Raw genomic sequence first — 18,597 nt, forward strand, 5'->3', positions numbered from 1 at the left:
GATTTATAAGCAGTAAACAAGGATGTACTTTTTCTTTAAAAAGATTTCTAGAATCCTGTGCAAAAGTACCTGAAAGGGTTGACCAATGCTTTTGTCTGACTAAATTTCTGTCTATGTTACTTTAGAGTAGTGTTCAAAAGCAAGAATGTGCAGAATTTCTGTACTGTTATCTCCATATTTAGATACCTGTCCATATCCCTGTTACTCCAAACTCAGGCATTTAGGTAGTTTGATTGTTATGAATTAAGAGATTAAATCAAAGTAAACATGAAGAAAGCAACTCAGGTACCTACAAAGAGATACCTGGTCCCATTTTTGATGACTGATATACTCACAGAGAGGTTATGATAAATGCTCTACAGGAAGCCTGTACCATTTTTTGGCAATGCATGGGGTGGCCAGCTTGGGTATGAAGGGCATTTGAAATGGTGCTGAATACTATTATTTAAGCATTAAAAAAAAAATCTATCTTTCATATTTTTCTAGATTGTGTCAACTGCACAATCACCATCTACGATCCACTTGTGGAAGGCATAGGTGCATTAACCTGAAATGGATTGGCTAAGTGTCTTTGGTTAATTTGATTTTTATTAACCCCAGTGAACCCAACTCAATTGAACATAACAGTTAATCCAGGGTTACAAATTTTTTTTTTTTTTTTCATACACTCCAGGACACTGAAAAATTTCCCTTGGTTTATATTACTATTCCTTCCCAAAACCCTGTTTTACAAAGGAAAAAAAAAAAAAGGAGAAGAAAAAGGCCCAATAATGTTAAGATAGATGCAGAAGGTTAAATCTCCTTTAGTCTTCCACTGTAATTATGAACTACAATTCATTTGCATTTCAGAACATCTTGCAATGGAAATTCAAAAGACTGCTTTAAAAAAATTAAGTACTAATTGCATATGTTTGCTTTTGGCATGTATAGTAGTACTCTGAAAGTCAGACTTCTTGCTATTCAAGTAAAGTTATGAAAGAAGGTGTGTTGTCTGAAAATACTGAGTACTCTGTCTTCCAAAGGTACTGGGTTTAGGGAGCAGCTATCCCACTTATATGGATGCCTTACAGCATAAATACTTAAGCAACTGAACAAACCAGTGCTGTTGGACTAGGTGATGAGACTAAGATGTAAATATTTAAGGGGCTGTTCAGTGCTGATTGTCCAAACCATTTCCACCTGTACTTCTATAGGGGATGAAATATATATATGTATATATAATACCATATAATACCATATAAGCCAGGCTTAGACCTGTTTCATTTGCAGCTGATCACTGTTTCTTAGAAATTATACTTTTCCTTGAACACAAAGTAAACACAGTGCTGGTACATAATTAGCACTGAATACTCCCAGCTCTGATATAGTTCATCCAAAAGGCTCAGATTGCTCTGTAAGACTTGTGTTGTTCATTACCTTTTCACTGCACTCCAGAGGTATTACTAAACTCATCACTGCTTCTGTGGGGGAAGGAATTAAGTTAAATTGTACAGATAAGAAACTGAAGACGAAGAGTGAATTGAGGTTAGATGTCTAATATTCTCAGTGTTGAGTTGTATGCACATATAATTTAAGCCAGCAATTACAAGACTTGGCTTGCTTGAGTATAACTATTCTGGGAAGACAGCTGGGACATAAATGGCTCCTCTGGTCATCTCATTACCAGCTCTTTGCCTCACCTGCCAGAGGATCCAGACACTGTGCACAGTTGTTCCCCTCCCAGACAGCCATTTCCCTGTACCGAAGAGAAAGCAGAAGGTGTGTGTTTGATGATGTGCATGTTCCTTTGAAATGGCTGCATTTTGGTAATAAAATGTGTCCCGGATATTGGGAGTTGATTATTTATTCCCAGATTCCTCTACCTTCAGAAGAGTTCAGTTCATCAGCCCAGGTGTAAAAAAAGAAGAGATATTTCAAGTCTTATCAATGATGACTGAATTCCCTGGAATGACTTTCCTGTCTTAGAGAGCTCTAGGTCATTAGCAACTTATCTCTATCTGTGAAAATCTGTAGATCACATAGTAGAGCAAAGTTGAATTTATCAGTTGAATGTTTTCACAGTACAGTGAAAATATGTTCTCTAAGAAACATACTAAAAGATTGTTGTTGAACTTGGCATGCAGACATTGACCCTGAGGAACCTCTTGCTTCCCATCACCTTATTGTAAGGGACAAAAATAACACAGAGCGACCAACCTTTTGTGGGAAAGGTAAGGTCAAAATTAGCTAGGGATCCACAAATCCTTTAAAATATAAATATAGTTAAGAATACTGCCTTTCATATATTTCTTTTAGAATCTTGATGTTATTATTTACAGTGAAATTTAACCATAATTATAAATAACAAAAGGCAGTGTTGTGGAGATGGTATAACATTTTTGTGAATTTCCACAGTTGCTGGAAAATTATTTTTGTAGTCACTCAAGATTCAGTATGAGATAGGAATTCAGATAAGATGAAACTGAGACTTCCTGATAGAACATTTGAATGGATTTTATAGAGCAGTTATTTGGTTTTGTTTGTTTCTTTTGCGTGGGAATGAGAGATGAGTTCCTTAGTAGTAAAATTATAGGTCTAGGTAACTGAACTGATAATGGAACAATCAGGATAGATGCAAAACTTTTACCATCTGAAAGTTATCTGCCAGCCTGCACAAAAAGATACTGTGTCTAACCCAGAGACTTATCCAAAGGGAGAGTTTGTAAGAGTATAGAGCTGCTGTTCTGCTCAAAGTTGCAAGGTTTGCCAACAGACTCTTACTTTATGAACAGAAAAGTAGGTCTGCATGTTTTAAAAGGCATATCTGTGTCTAATATACAGAGATTTCAAGACTGGAAATACAACTTCAAAATCTAAGTCTATAGATAAGTATATAAAATAAAAGCTAATCTTATCAGTGTATAGATATATTGGTGTTTCTACCTAAACAAAAATCTACACCTTAATAGTATGTAGTATGTGATATCCAATACTCAATTCTTAAAGATTTTTTTAGTGTTATGAGGTGATTTTAATGAAAGATGATATTTCTTTCTAAGAAAGTTCTTATTTCAGCAGGTTTTGTTCTTCAGTAAGACGTATTTTAATTTGTATCCATTTTGTTGGCTTAGGAAGAATTTTTTTTAAAGTATGTAGGGTTTATTTTAGAAGAAAGAACCTTTTTCATCAATATTCAGAAATGTTTACTGCAAAAAAAGAAAACATACTTAGCACAGAGATTCCAATTTTTTATCCAACTTTATTTTATCTGATCTCTTTTAGTTCCTTTCTTGCATCAGGCAAACCGGACTTCAGTCAAATGTTTCCATTGATCAGCTTGCATGTATAATACTTAACAGAACTATATGAAACCTCCTGTCATTCCGAGGGATTTATGTGGTCTGTGGGCTTCCTGGCCTGAATTTGTATCTCTTTCATCCCATTAAAGCCACAGGATGCTTAACGAAATTTGTTTGTATCATCTCATGCGCATGCTGTTGTTTCTCTTTTACTGCTTCGCTATCTAGTTATAAACAATGCAACAAATGCTTGAAAGCCTTATCTTCAACTTTTCGATCTAAGTCCTTGATTAATGAGACGGAAGAGGCGGATAAGATTGATGATTTCATTTTAAGTGGCAATAAATGATAACAGCAGGGTGAGAGTAATGGGTAGGTGAGAGTATAAGAGGCAGATGTGAAGTTTATCTTGTATGAAGAGATGGGAAGGAGACAGTTGGAGCAAAAAGACAACCAGTATATAGCAAATATTATCTAGCTAAAACAGTGAAATCTGCTCTGAATGGATTTATCTCAGTTAAATACAGGCATCTGGAAGTTAGACATCTTGTTTAATTCAACCTGATCCTCCATGGCTCGCTTTTCAGTCAGAAGAATTCATGTGAAGAATGACCCATCTGCAGGTGACAGGAGTATTGCCTTGGAGATGCTTGTTTTCTCCCAGGAAATCTGAATCTTTGGGCAATGAACTGATTCCCAGCCTGACTGCTTAAAGGCTGTTGCTTTTAGATCTACCCCTTGTATTTAGATGGTTCCTTTTAGCAGTTTTTTCCTGACACCTTTGTGCAGGCTGGTGATATTCCCCCTGCTTTGTTGAGAAGTCTTTTTTCTCACTGCTGGGCACATAGCTCTGACATGAGCTCTGTCACCATGTGATAGTATTGCTGCTTTCGCACATTAATAAACAGGCAATGCCTGGAGTCTAGATTTCTTTCCTACCTGTAAAAATGCACCTACTAGGCAGTCTTGTCACTGCATGTCTTCTCCTTTTGCATCATGTCAGGTCATATTCTATAATTGCCCAAAAGACTCCTTAGATAATAAAGTCAGGTTGTGTCCAGCTATCCGTAAGTCTTCTAAATAGAAAAGGGAGGTGTGCAGCATCACACAGACAATGCTGCCTTGATCTCTGGATGCCGGCTTTCAATTAACACCCTCCCTCCCCCCCCTCCCCCCCAACATAGATCTTCCTAGCCTTTTCCTTATTCTTCCAATGAATGTAACAGAACAAAATTGGCCTGTTGTATCAGACCCTGTGACAATAAGAGCTGACTGACTTTCCTCCCACCTGACCTTACCTGCTTGCAAAAAGATGTTGTTATGATCCAAAACAAGATTTTAAGATCTCTGTCTATATGACCATAAATTAATCTTAAACAGCACAACTGGGAATCCCTGAGGTTTGTTGCTCAGAATAGCTCTATCATGTAAGCTCACAAGGCCTTAGAGAAGTCTTCAGCTTTGCTGAACCTGAAAGGCTCCAGGATTTCAAAGTACACTATTCTAGGATAAGCATTCAGGCACACTTGGGAGGATTTACAGAACTCAAGAAATCCCAGTTCTTCCAGCATTCATTGCCCCAGTTGAGCACCCCTCAGGATACCTCCCCATACAGACCTGGTACCTGCAAAAACTGACCTTGGTGGTCATCATCTCAGGGTGAGATTGCCCTGAAGTTCTGAATTTTGTCACTATCAAGCCTTAGAACTTGGTACCTTCAAAGTTTTGCCTTAAATGAGGCATGTTTGGGAAGCTCTACTGTGCATACATGGACCATGTGTCTGGCACAAATGAAGCATCCACCAGTCCACCTAGGTTCCAGTTCTCCAAAGTCCTGTAAGATCTCAGTAACTGTATTCATATATCTGAAGTTTGCACTTAGATGCTTTATCTGGCAAAAAAGACTAAACTGTCACATATCCATTGCATCCAACAAAATGTATGATTTCCAGTTTTCCATTATCATTTGCTTGAAAGGAACAAGCCCTGCATCAGGATGAACATCAAAGATGTCCTGAACAAAGAAAAAATTCAGAACCACTGCTATTGCAATATCAAAGTATATACTGAGAACTTTCAGCTGCCACATGACTTCAGTGTTGCTGGTAGTTTGAATTGGTTCTCTTTCTAACTCAAAATGATCAAATTTACAATAGCCATATACTCTGTTCCACTGTTCTGTAATAGGTCAGTATTTCTCTGTTAACATAAACTTTACATTTCATTTTCTGAAGCCCAGGAAGTGCTTGGAAAAACAGCCTGGATTTTCACTCACAGACAAATAAAAACAGATGAAATGCAGAAGCATTAGTCAGCGTTTCTTTTTCAATCTGTACATAATTTTATTATATTTTAGGCAGAGCTATCAGAGCATATAATGCTGAGCAACACTATTGCAGGGAACAGCCCTGTTGCAGTTGTGTCAGCTCACATCTTTGGCTGGCTGTGAATCATGGAATGTCTTGGCAGAAGACTTTAATGAACCTACAGCCTCCCACTTAAGTATTCATCTTATTAATCATCCCAAGCTATTTCTGCTCTGTTTTTAAAGCATGTTTCAAAGGAAATGCTTAATTGTGATGAATTACAAAAGAGTTTATTTAATTCTATGAATGCGTGTATTTATTTCTGTAAAGCCTTTTTATTTGGAGTTCTATCAATGCAACTGTTTGCTTTCTGTGCCATAGAAGTCTTCCCAGTGTCAAGATCCTGGGGCTACCTCTGTATTATAAAATAAAAAAGAGCAAGGAACTGTTCTCTAACACAGAGGCTTAGGGGCCATATCCATCTTACAGAGAGTTGGTCTAATCTGAGCGTGGAGCCAGGTCTCCAGGCTCCTGTGGCACAATGCTGATTTTTATTTGAGGTTCTGCAGGTGGAACAGGCATGATTTAGAGCAGTGTCTGAAATATGAGTGGTATATTGCAGCCCACAAAACATCTGCTTTGATGACCTGTTGATGCTTAACATGTTATGTCTAAAAATTAGTGGAAGAGCAAGCAGGGGTATTTGCAAGTCCATGTACTGCATGTTGCAGGTTCAAGGGAAATGTGGAGGAAAGGGGCAACCTTCTCTGCTGTCATCATGTTCATACTGTGTGTTGGGAGTGACCAACTCTTTGAAGAGTAAGTGGTTAAGCCGTTTAACAGGCTGAAACAGTCTGGCAGTTAGGAGTCTGCTGGTAGCCCTGTGAAGGTATGTTCCCTTTGTGATGGCACTTGGGCAGTTAACAGCAGGAGTAGAGATTGTGGATATTGACCCTTGCCATGTAGTAATGTTTGACTTTTCTCAGGGTGACTCATCACGATTGTAGCTTGAAATGTTAGCTTTTTAACAGTGCTATATTTTGTATATTGGTTTTATCAGATAACCTAAAGATAGAGTTGTAATCAGCCTGGTCAGTGGTGGTGGCATGGCTGGAAATTAACTCTATGAAAATAAATGTTGCTGGACCAATCAGATGATTCACATACTCTTGAGGCTTGTGGTTATTGATGATGACATGGAGAAACAAGATGGGAATGTGTGGCTGAGGTTTAAGGGAAGAAGGTAGTGAGGAAGGGAATCTTTCCTTTTGAAAGCAGTCAGGAGACAGAAAGGCTCAAGCCAAAATATTGCAAAATGAAACTGTAGTTCTCCCATCTATCCCCCTCCTACCTTCCAAATAACTCAATAAACTACCTGGCACAACAAAAGTAGACCAGAATTCACTTGTTAGGTATCATGTTTGAGAGAAGACATAAGTTTTCCATGCAGTCATCTAAAAGCCCATTGAGACAACATGTATAAGGTTCAAGGTGAAATTAGGCCCTCGAACCCTAGAGTGATGCAAGACCCTATATATAGTCTCCTGCAGGAATTTTTTTCAATATTTTCTAAATGAACATGTGACAAGTGGGTGGAGAAAAGCGGTGTTGAATTAACTGTTCTCAACATCTATATCTGAGAGATTGCTCCCTTTTATGGTGAATTTTGTTCCTTTAACAAGGGCTAAAGTAAGAAATTCCTTAAAGAAAATAATGAACTGTGAAAAATTGAAAGTTCTATTAGTATTTTTATCAAAAGCGCTCTGTAGATAATAATATGAAGTATGCATTTGAATGTTCCATATTGGTTTAGTGTACTATATTATACAATAATGTGACGTATCTTCTTCAGAGATGTTTTAATGTTTATAGCATTAAAGAATCTCCACACAGTTGTTTCTAGAGCTGTTATACTGAGTTCATGTCAGACAACTTGCAAAATTTCCCATTGGGATTTAATATTTCTGTATCACTTTGTGTCCAGCACAATGCATGCTCTGCACACCTGAAAAGCTTCCATTCCTTCATATCCCAAGGGAAGGAATCAAGAAAAAATATTCCACTGAAGAAACTACTCTTTCCTATTCAAAAGGAAGACTTCAGTTCAGCATTGGCAATAACAGTAGAAATTCTCTTACTTGCTGTGTGTGTTCTAACTGAAATAAATTAGTGTGCTGGATTGACTCCTGCAGTCATAAACTTTCTAGTTAATGATATATGTCAGCAGAAATCAAGGACAAAGTTGTCTGGTTTTAAGACCTTTTTTTACTTATTAAGATAAGTGTAATGGGGAAAAGATTGACTAAAGCCAAAGAAATTGCCCTTGTATAAGCAGATGATTTCTTTTTCTTTTTTTTTTTTTTTTATTTTGCCTGAAAAATTAATTCCGGAAAAATTAATGGGAAGATAAAATTTCATCTTACTAGATGCATAATTTAGAGCACTTATCCACCTTCCCTTATAATTAATGTAAGAAGAATCAATCCATTGTGAAATAAGTGTCTAGAATAGTCACAGCCTTTTTTATTGAATATTCATGCTTAATGAATTATGTTCCATTTACAGGTTTTATTTGGGGTGAAATTAAACAGATGTGGGATGGTGGACTACAGGACTACATTCATGATTGGTGGAACCTCATGGATTTTGTCATGAACTCCTTGTACTTAGCAACAATCTCCTTGAAAATTGTTGCATTTTCAAAGGTAAAGTATTTTTTAAAAATTGGCAAAATATTTAAGATAAATGAAATTAGGCTTATTCAAACTTTCTTCTGTATTTTAATGTTCTCAGCCTTAGAAGTGACAAGAAGCTAGACTAGGATGAGAGCAAACAAAACATTGTGATTTATATTTCCTTATTTTTGGGTGAGGCAATCTTTTGTTATTTGATCCTGAACAGTCATGATGTAATTTTCTTGGAAAAGGATAATCACTGGTAATATTTAATAATGTTTGCACAAAAATGTTTTGTGCTAGTTTTTGCCTGGTTTTCAGAAGAAATTATTGTGCCTAATAGAATTTTATATACCATGCAGAACTTCCAGACAGGGCTACAAGAAAAATATTTATCCAAAATTAGGTAGGAAAAAAAAAAAGAAAGAAAAAAGGTGAAGAGCAGGATTTTAACTTTGTTTTGAAAATTCATGATAAATGCAGCTTGAAAAAGTAAAGCTGAATGGGATGAAATGCTCACTTAAGGCTGGGTATGTTCATTTTCCCATCCTTTTCATGAACTTTTTGTTAATAGTTTTATATTCCCACTGTTTGACTTATTCTACAGCAAAATAGCCCTCCTTTCCAAAGCCATGGAACATGGTAAATGCTCCATCCCTGGCAGCTCCAGGTCAGGTTGGAGGGAGTCTTGTGTGACATGGTTTACTGTGTGTTGTCCGTGTCCATGGCAGGGGTTTGGAACTAGATGATCTTAAGGTCCTTTCCAACCTTAGCTATTCTATGATTATATGATTATATGTTGCATTTTGTATGTATTCAACATGAATTCATAACATGATATAAATTTCTTATAAAATAAAATATATTAATCAAAAAATGGGCTAAAGTGCAAGGAAGACATATCTGAAAGGAAATGAAAGCATTTCTTGACATCTGTCATGGAGCTCTTGTTGCATTCAAGTAAAGAAAACAAGCCCATTTTTACTGGCCACTGTGGTCAGCATTATATTTCAGATGTTTCAAGTTCCCTACTACCAGCTACCCAGTATGCATGGATGGAGAGTCTCTCCTCTGCCAAGAGCCTTTCAGCTAGAAACAGGAGACAGCCGTCAAGTAGCTTGTTAGAGCTCCTTCTACTCAAACAGCAGCTGTTCCTCCTGCAGCCCTGCCATAAGTATAGAGGAATAAAGGAACCTCTAATTTATATCATCTTGTGTATTCACAAGCTTCCACATGTCAGTTGATCAAGGGCAGGGATGAGCAAAGGCCTATTGACACACCATTCTCCTGTGACAAAAGAGTTTTGGCGTGATGGTTCTCTAGCTGCAGACCTTTGGGAGTCTTCTCATGAAATTTGGAGCTGTTGTCTGAAAGAGTGAGGTGCCTGAAAGTGTGAGGTGCCTGAAAGTATGAGGAGACCTGTGACTTAAAGCTGATGAAATGCCATTTTGCAAGCAAGGATGCCTTATCATAAGGTAACTGGAAAATAATAATTTTTCTGTCCCATGTAACAAAGCAAGTAGTTCATTGAAAATGCATGTTTACAAAGCATTGGAGATGGCCAATTATTCACTTTAGGATAATATTAATTAGAAGACAACCTTTCATCTTCCAGACAGCTTCTGCTTAAGGTAATCAAATTCCAAGGTGACAGTATCTGGGATAATGTGCATCCATTACACTCTAAATTAGTGCCTGCATGCCAATCATAATGAGTACAGTTCATGAAGGACTTTGGTTCTGCAGCTATTATTTTTTTACTGTATAAGCAACGTTGCACCCAAATACTTTTTTTTGTTTCTTAAACAAAAAGTGCTTCAGTTGTGGTAGTCAGTTAAAACACATGATGTTGTAATGAACAGAATAATACAAGCTTAATTTAATACCCAGCCGCATTTCCTTTAAATACATGCAAAAGAGTTTCCCACCTCTATGCCAGATGAGATTGAGAGGGTACCAAAAGTAACCAGTACATTTTGATTTAACTTTTTTATTTTAGTTTCCTAAACTTTGCAAGATGGGTTTTTCTAAAATAAAGCTTTCCTGTGTTTATTAAATCCAGTATCTAAGCTTAGTGCTTAAATAAATTCTATCTTCTATGAGTCATCTCAAGCCACCTAAGAAAATATTTTAACTCTCTTGAGTAAAATTATAAGAATCCCCTTATACTACTGTCCTGTGTGATAAATGTTCCCAGAGGAAAATGTAATATTTATTGCCCATTCAAGGCTCTCTGACTGACATAGTAGTTAAGCAGATGTATATTATTTACAGCAGGTGACAGGACTGTGTAAGAATATCATTCCAGTATGAGAGAACTGCCAAGATAACTCAAAGTTATATGTTTCATTGCCAGTATTCAGATAAAATAAGTACATCTCATATTTTTCATAGAATCATAGAATGGGTTAGGTTGGAAGGGACCTTAAAAATCATCTCGTTCCAATTCCCCTGCCACAGGCAGGAACATCTTCCACCAGGTTGCACAAAGCCCGATCCAACCTGACCTTGAACACTGCCAGGGATGAGGCATCTTTTCTGGACAACCCATTCCAGTGTTTCATCCTCATAAAATAAATAAAACTTTCTTATATCTAGTCTGAATCTACTGTCTTCTAGTTCAAAACCAGTATTTGTCATCCTGTTACAACAGGCCCTGCTATAAAGTCTGTTCTCATCTTTCCTATAAGCCCCCTTTGAGCATTGAAAGTCTGCAATAAGGTCTTCTTGGAGCCTTTTTTTCTCCAGGCTCGACAACCCCAATTCTCATAGTGTTTCCTCATAGGAGAGATGTTCCATCCATCTGATTATTTTTGTGGCCTTCCTCTGAACCCACTCCAACAGGTCTGTGTCTTTTCTGTGTTGAGGACTCCAGAGCTGGGTGCAGTACTCCAGGTGGGATCTTACCAGTGCAGAGGGGCAGAACCACCTCCCTCAACCTGCAGGTCACACTTCTTTTGATGCAGCCGAGGATGTCATTGGCTTTCTGGGCTGCAAGCACACATTGCCAGCTCATGTCCAGTTTTTTTATCCACCAGTACCCCAAAAGTCCTTCTCCTTAGGGCTGTCTCAATCCCTTCATCATCACGCAGCCTGTATCAATACCAGGGGTTGCCCTGACCCAGGTGCAGGACCCTACACTTGGCATTGAACTTCGTGATGTTCAAATGGGCCCACTTCTTGAGCTTTGCCAGGTCCCTCTGGATGCCAACTTGTTCCTTGAGTGTGTCAACCACACTATTCAGCTTGGTGTCATCTGCAGACTTGCTCAGGGTACACTCAGTCCTACTATCTGTGTTCTTGATGAAGGTATTAAACAGTACTGGTCCCAGTGCAGACTACCACTTGCCACTGATCTCCGTATGGACATTGAGCCATATATGTGACCATCCGACTAAATTCCTCATCCACTGAACAATCCACCCATCAAATCTATCTCTCCAGTTTAGAGAGAAGGATGTTGTGGGGGATGCATCAAAAACCTTACCAAATTCCAGGTAGATGACATCAGTAGCTGATATAGTAGTGGACAAGTAGCTGTGCCCACTGATGTAATCACTCCACCATACAAGGCCACTAGGTTGGTCAGGCAGGCCTTGGTAAAGCCTTGCTGACTGTCTTGAAACATCTCTCTGTCCTACATGTGCCTTAGCCTAGCATCTAGGAGGATCTGTTCAATGATCTTCTGAGGCACAGAGGTAGGGCTGATAGGTCAGCAGTTACCAGAGTCCCTTTCTTCCTGTCATCAGGGCCTTTACCTGACTGACTTTTCAGGTAACATGGGGAGTGGCCTCCCAACTAGATCAGGACTATAGTATGGATCTTGTCAGGTCACATAAACTTAAGTAAGTCCAGGTTCCTCAGCTGGTCGCCTTCTTTGGAGGGTGAGTGCAGCAGAAGCTATGCTGTTTCATCTGGCCCTAGTGACACAGATGAGTCCTTTTCCTTACTACTGAGGGCATACTAGCAGCTCTGATGGATGCATCTGGGTGGCCTACAATAGGTAAATACAGACTGCACTATGGTCCCTCTTTAAAGTCTGCTTCATAACATCCCATCATTTTAGAGGACTTCATAGCATAGATTCTTTACTCTGACACGTTCTGTAAAACAGATTAATGAGACTAAATAAATAATGAGTCTTCCACAGGAGATAAGCCTCAGTTCAGAGTAATGTCTAACATCTTCAAGAAATTTTTTGGTAAAGCTGGAACAGTAAAGAGTCACAGTTCCAGGGATCAGATTCTTCAATAATGAGACACACAAGCAGTTTGCCATGGTTCATTAATAAACAGCTTTTTCATCATTGGTCCACTGTTAGTGATTAAGTGATATACTTATTCCTTGATTAAATGTTTTCTTCCATCTTGCCAAGGTCATGGAGGTTTCTATCCACCATTGTCATATCTAGACTGTTCCCCAAAGAAATAATTTATCAATTTTACTGCTGAAAGTCTCTATGATTATAAAACCCCAGGTGTTCAAAAGCTGTTCCTTTTGCTTTGAGAGAGAATTATTAGACTTGCATAAAACTAGAAACTGTAGACCATCCTGCAGGTAAAAATGTACAAGGACATGAGTACTGCCCATTTTTTTGTTTTGCTAAAATAAAAAAAAATGTCCTGAAGGCATGTTGCGTTCCAAAAGACATTTAGTTTTATTGTGCTACCTGCAAATTAATTGAAGAGTTTATAAAGAAACTGACATACTTGTTTATGCATAAAAATAGAGGAGTAATTTCTTCCCTTCTGCTTGTTTTCAGTATAGTGGGTTAGTTCCACGGGAGAGCTGGGACATGTGGCATCCAACCTTGGTGGCCGAGGCCCTGTTTGCAATTGCAAACATCTTTAGCTCCCTACGCTTGATCTCATTATTCACTGCAAATTCTCACCTGGGACCTCTGCAGATATCTTTAGGAAGAATGTTGCTGGACATTTTGAAGTTTCTCTTCATATACTGCCTTGTGCTGCTAGCTTTTGCAAATGGATTGAACCAGCTTTACTTCTACTATGAGACAAATGAACCTGGCAACTGCAAAGGAATACGATGTGAAAAGCAGAATAATGCATTTTCAACGTAAGTGGCTGATCCATTTCTATCCTCCCCTTCTGTCCTTAGTATTTTAATCACTTAGATGTTTACGGCAAAGAGGCTGTCTGTTTCTATTGGTATTACAGTGGTGTCCTGACAGACACATCTAAACTTACCCTAATACAAAAAAATAAATACTAGCATTTAATCAATCTGTAATGATGTTCGTCCCATAATACAGTGAAGTCTGTACAAATCATAGTATCTCAAAACATAGCAAGATAAAATAAAGACAATGGGGAGATAGTATGATATTAGGAAGTACATATTTAGAATTAAGGGAAAAAGGTCACCAGATCAGAGCTTGCTTATCTAGGCAGCTGCCGCACTGCATTTTTGTGATGGCTACTTGTGGGCATTAAATAAGTCTGGTTGTCTAAAGCATGAAGATTCTTTGTAAATGTGATAAACTGAGGCAGGAAAAAACATTCAGTCCAGCCTCCTACTGAAACTGAGTCTACTCCATGCAATCAAATACTGTATTCTAATTTCTGGTTAAAAGTCTATTTTTATTTTTTTTCACTTGAAAAACAATTTTACTTCACTCTGTTCTATAGTTTATCTATAGTTCCAAAGCTCTACCAAATGAATACTAATACTCTCTCATCTTTCAACTTTCAATCTGAATCAAAATCCTACTATAAATACCTCTTCCTTATTACCTCCTATGAATCATAGGCTGTTTTTTAAATATGTTTATTACCAATGGCTTCATTCTCAAAGTAAATAATTTTATAAAAATAGCACCTTTTACATCATCTTAATCAAGTCACTTTGCTCAGGCATGTGTATTTATTTTGCATATTAATAACATCTTATGCAGTTCTAAACTTCGTGTGATCTAAACAAAAAGGCATAAGGAAATTTTTTAGAGCTCCATATTCATGGAAGTGATATTTTGAAAATAGTGGGGACCTACTGGCAGTAGTGACAGAAGATGATGTCAAGCAAACTACCCTGAGTCTTTCCTGCAGAGTCTTTTTGGCAGCTGAGCGGGGGAGAATAGTGGTTGTTCAGTTTGTGCTCAGGCAAGTGCAAACCATACCAGAGACTCCAGAGCAGTACTTTGTCACTCATATGCACTGTACTGCAGGCTCAGAGATTCAGGACCTGGAGTTACTATAAGTAAAAGCATACTGAGCTTTCAGGTTTCTCTGTGGGGCAGCACTGTACTGGGTTGCATGATAAAGTTCTGTTTCACAGATGATAGCGCTTGGTGGGAAAAGGACTTGAAGGGTTATATTTTGCCCAGTTTGGGACAGCAGATCCCTGCACGCAGGACCGCCCAGGGTGCTACAAGTCCCCACAGTTCAGCAGCCTCCCTTTTCCCGGTGCAGTGGGGACAGCACTAGTGGCCCACACGTCCTGTCCAAGTAACCTGCTCCTGGTGTCAGGGTGAAGGAGCAGGAGAGAGGCCATGGGGAAAACTCACTCCAGTTAATACCAGCATATGGGACCAGGCAAGCAGAAAATTTTGCTCCAAACTTCTCATGAGTAAAGGGTCTAACCAGAACCCACCCTTATGACACTATAGTGTAGCTGAACATTGTACAAAAGTAAAATTATGTCAAACTGTCTAGTTTCAGAAGAATCTTTTTGAAGTTGGTTATTCTTATTTAGCTTTATGGCTCTTGTCCCAAGCTTCTCTAAGGGAATATCGTCTACTTTAGTTATAAAAGCACAAGTTTCATTTGAGCAGCATATTTGTCTTTTTAATGCCTCCATTCTTGGGAAAACAAAACGTATGCTAATGATAATAATGTTGTTCTAATTATACAACTCCTTTTATCTCAGTGGCTCTCAACACAAACCAGAAATTGAATAAACTGGCAACACCAAGTATGTATGAGGATACTGTAATTGTTTTAACATCTTGATTTAAACACAACCACTGAGTTACTTTGGGATCCTTATTCTACCCTATACAGTCAAGGCAAAGGGTCAAAATGCTTTCAAAGGCAGGTGTCTAAAATAAGATTCCTAAAACTATGTTATCCTTCAGAAGTTTGTACAAGATCAGCCTTTTACATGCAGGCTTATTTATAAATTCAGTATTGTGTATCTAGAAGCTCAGATTTGAAACATTAAGCCATCATTTCCCTAGGAAGATATTCTGTATATGTTGCTTCTATTGTGATAAGTATCATTTATTTCAAGCAAGTCACAGACGTTTGTATGTTTGGGGAAAACCTGAACAATCCAAAAAGTACATGTGTTGTTATGCAACTAGTCCTTTTGGGTTTTGTTTTTCAGATTATTTGAAACGCTGCAGTCATTATTCTGGTCTATATTTGGACTCATCAATCTCTATGTGACCAATGTGAAAGCAAGGCACGAATTTACTGAATTTGTTGGGGCCACCATGTTCGGTACATATAATGTAATCTCCCTGGTTGTTCTACTCAACATGCTAATAGCCATGATGAATAATTCTTACCAACTAATTGCTGTAAGTTGTATCCTTAGATAATTTATAATACATACCTTCTCTCTGTTCCTACATCCTATTTTTCTAGCAATAAGCCTTTTTTACAGACAGGGTATTGGGACAAATTCTCTGATTCATTCTAATTCCTTTGCGCTGTTCTGGAAGGACCCAGAAACCAGACCCTCGTTAGATAGGGCAGAGGGGAATGTCCCCACAACTCTGAATGAGGAAGAGGTGGCCCTGCTGCAGAAGCCAGCTTATGGGTTAAGGATGTTGTAAAGCTTCTGGCAAGTGACAGGAGCTGCTGCCCTGCTGAAGCTGTACTGAGAAAGAGACCCTGCCAAAGATTGTTCTGTCTCTGCTTTATTTTTAATGCATTATATTTATTAACCTTTAAAAGGCTGATTTTTTTTTTCATACAGCATGAATATACAGATAATAGAAACTGGATGTTTCTTGGACAATTCTGGGCCCATTAACAATTGAAACAAAAGATCATGATCATTTTGTAGTCATTGTATTGTTTTCCTTCAACAAAACCTGTCTTCATCCTTACCAAAGCTACTGTGCTATTTGTATTTCTCATCTTTCTACTAAGAAGGCTAATGAAAATAAACACCGATTCATCATATGGCAATTCTAATATGATCATGCAGAAAGCAAACAAATGAAAGAAAGCTTCACAGTCATAGATTTTTAAAATGCCCCATTTTTTTTTCCGATCAGGAAATTACAGGTTTTTCCACAAAAGAAGTACAAACTATATGTGTTTATATAGTGCTAGTTGACAAAGTCTGGTGCACAATATCACAACATACTAGGTCATCAAAACCGAGACTGCAGTTAGAATAGTTTTCCCACTACAACTTCTAATTTTTTTGTTTTGATTAATTAAAAATTAAAGGCTAGGACTAGACGTATAGTTTAAGTTCTTGGCTACTATGGTTGTCATCCATGTATAATATTGTAAATTTACACTTCTTGCTCAGCTGCTTTTAGCAGTCTTTACATGGACTTTAGTTTTGGTTTTTTTTCAAACTTTACAAAATTATACGGTATTGTATAGAATAAAAAAGAAATAAAAATTCAAAATAAAATAAAATAAGATAAAATATATAACCCCCTCACAACCTAAATAGGATCTGAATATATAGATCTGATGTAGAAGGAAAAGGATATATTCAGCTCAACAGTTTTAAGTAGCCTCATGATTTGTTGGATAAGCTATTTGAGGGTTTCTGGGGCTGTCAGTTACTAAGAGAGTTTGTGAGACTTGCACACTTGGTTGAAGCTGCTACTCAGCAGAGTTGTTAAGAGTGATCTGTGTGGAATAATGATAAGCTGCTATTATAAAAAAACCCCATCTCTTTCAGAAATGTAGCATTTTTCTGCTTATAATTATCTTTTGTTTATTTAAAAGCCTGTAGCAATGAAAGAAAAATTAAAAGTGGATATATATTGTATGTATACTGAAGTAAAGTAGCTTAGCTTTGCTTCATGTTAAAGACCTTCTGTCAAAAGAAGATTCCACTATTTTAACAAGAAAACTAATTAAATTCAATTTTAACAAGAAAATGCATTTCGTATTTCAAAGTTGTTCTAATTTTAGCTTTTCAGATTTTTGTTGATGTTTGTTTCACCTCCTTAATTAAAGGAACATCTGTGCTGGTGTTGTGTTTCCTGTGTGCAGGATCATGCAGACATTGAGTGGAAGTTCGCTCGAACAAAACTCTGGATGAGTTACTTTGAAGAAGGAGGAACTCTGCCCACTCCTTTTAATGTCATACCAAGCCCAAAGTCTCTGTGGTATCTGATCAAATGGTTATGGAGACACCTTTGTAAGAAAAAAATTAGAAGAAAACCTGAAAGTTTTGGAACAATAGGGGTAAGTCCTATGCTTTACTCTGCCTACAGTACTCCTCTTTGCTATACAGGTGAGTCTTTCTCAGCTTTACAGGCCATCCAAACTGTCAAATAACACACGTATGAGTTACAGAATAATTCTAGCAGAGAATGTTTATTTTTTTGCATTCATGTAAATGTATTAGACTGACAAAAAATCATCATATTTCTGTGCAATGACAATATGAACCATAGAATCATAGAATAGTTACGGTTCTAAAGGACCTTAAGAACATCTAGTTCTAACCCTCCCTGCCACGGGCAGGGGCAACTCACACTAAACCATGCCACCCAAGGCTCTGTCCAACCTGGCCTTGAACACCGCCAGGGATGGAGCATTCACAACTTCCCTGGGCAGCCCATTCCAGTGCCTCACCACCCTTAAAGTAAAGAACTTTTTCCATATATCCAGTCCAAACTTCCCCTGTTTAAGTTTACCCCTTGTCCTATCACTACAAAAGAGTCGCTCCCCCCGCACCTTTGTAGGCCCCCTTCAGATACTGGAAGGCTGCTATGAGGTCTCCACGCAGCCTTCTCTTCTCCAGGCTGAACAGCCCCATCTTTATCAGCCTGTCTTCATATAGGAGGTTCTCCAGTCCCCCGACCATCCTCGTGGCCCTCCTCTGGACTTGTTCCAACAGTTCCATGTCCTTTTTATGTTGAGGACACCAGAACTGTACACAATACTCCAAGTGAGGTCTCACAAGAGCAGAGTAGAGGGGCAGGATCACCTCCTTTGACCTGCTGGTCACACTTCTCTTGATGCAGCCCAGGATACGGTTGGCTTTCTGGGCTGTGGGCACACACTGCAGCTGGCTCATGTTCATTTTCATAGATCAGCACCCCCAAGTCCTTCTCCGCAGGGCTGCTCTGAATCTCTTCTCTGCCCAACTTGTAGGTATGCCTGGGACATGACA

The 18,597-nt window shown here is 38.2% G+C and overlaps 1 protein-coding gene across 1 annotated transcript in view; it reads left to right on the forward strand.

The window, feature by feature from the left end:
* The window catches only part of TRPC4 (transient receptor potential cation channel subfamily C member 4), a 141,472-nt gene that overhangs the window by 106,621 nt on the left and 16,254 nt on the right, over window positions 1–18,597 (forward strand). Inside the window, exons 5-8 of the mRNA XM_061345117.1 lie at window positions 8,150–8,289; window positions 13,022–13,335; window positions 15,604–15,799; window positions 17,469–17,663. Coding sequence (XP_061201101.1) covers window positions 8,150–8,289; window positions 13,022–13,335; window positions 15,604–15,799; window positions 17,469–17,663 — 845 coding nt within the window. The remainder of the gene's footprint in view (window positions 1–8,149; window positions 8,290–13,021; window positions 13,336–15,603; window positions 15,800–17,468; window positions 17,664–18,597) is intronic.

Source organism: Neopsephotus bourkii, unplaced genomic scaffold, assembly GCF_033783945.1.
Source record: "Neopsephotus bourkii isolate Nb327-2 ecotype Australia unplaced genomic scaffold, CSIRO-AGI_Nbou_v1 NB_36, whole genome shotgun sequence".
Lineage (NCBI taxonomy): Eukaryota > Metazoa > Chordata > Aves > Psittaciformes > Psittacidae > Neopsephotus > Neopsephotus bourkii.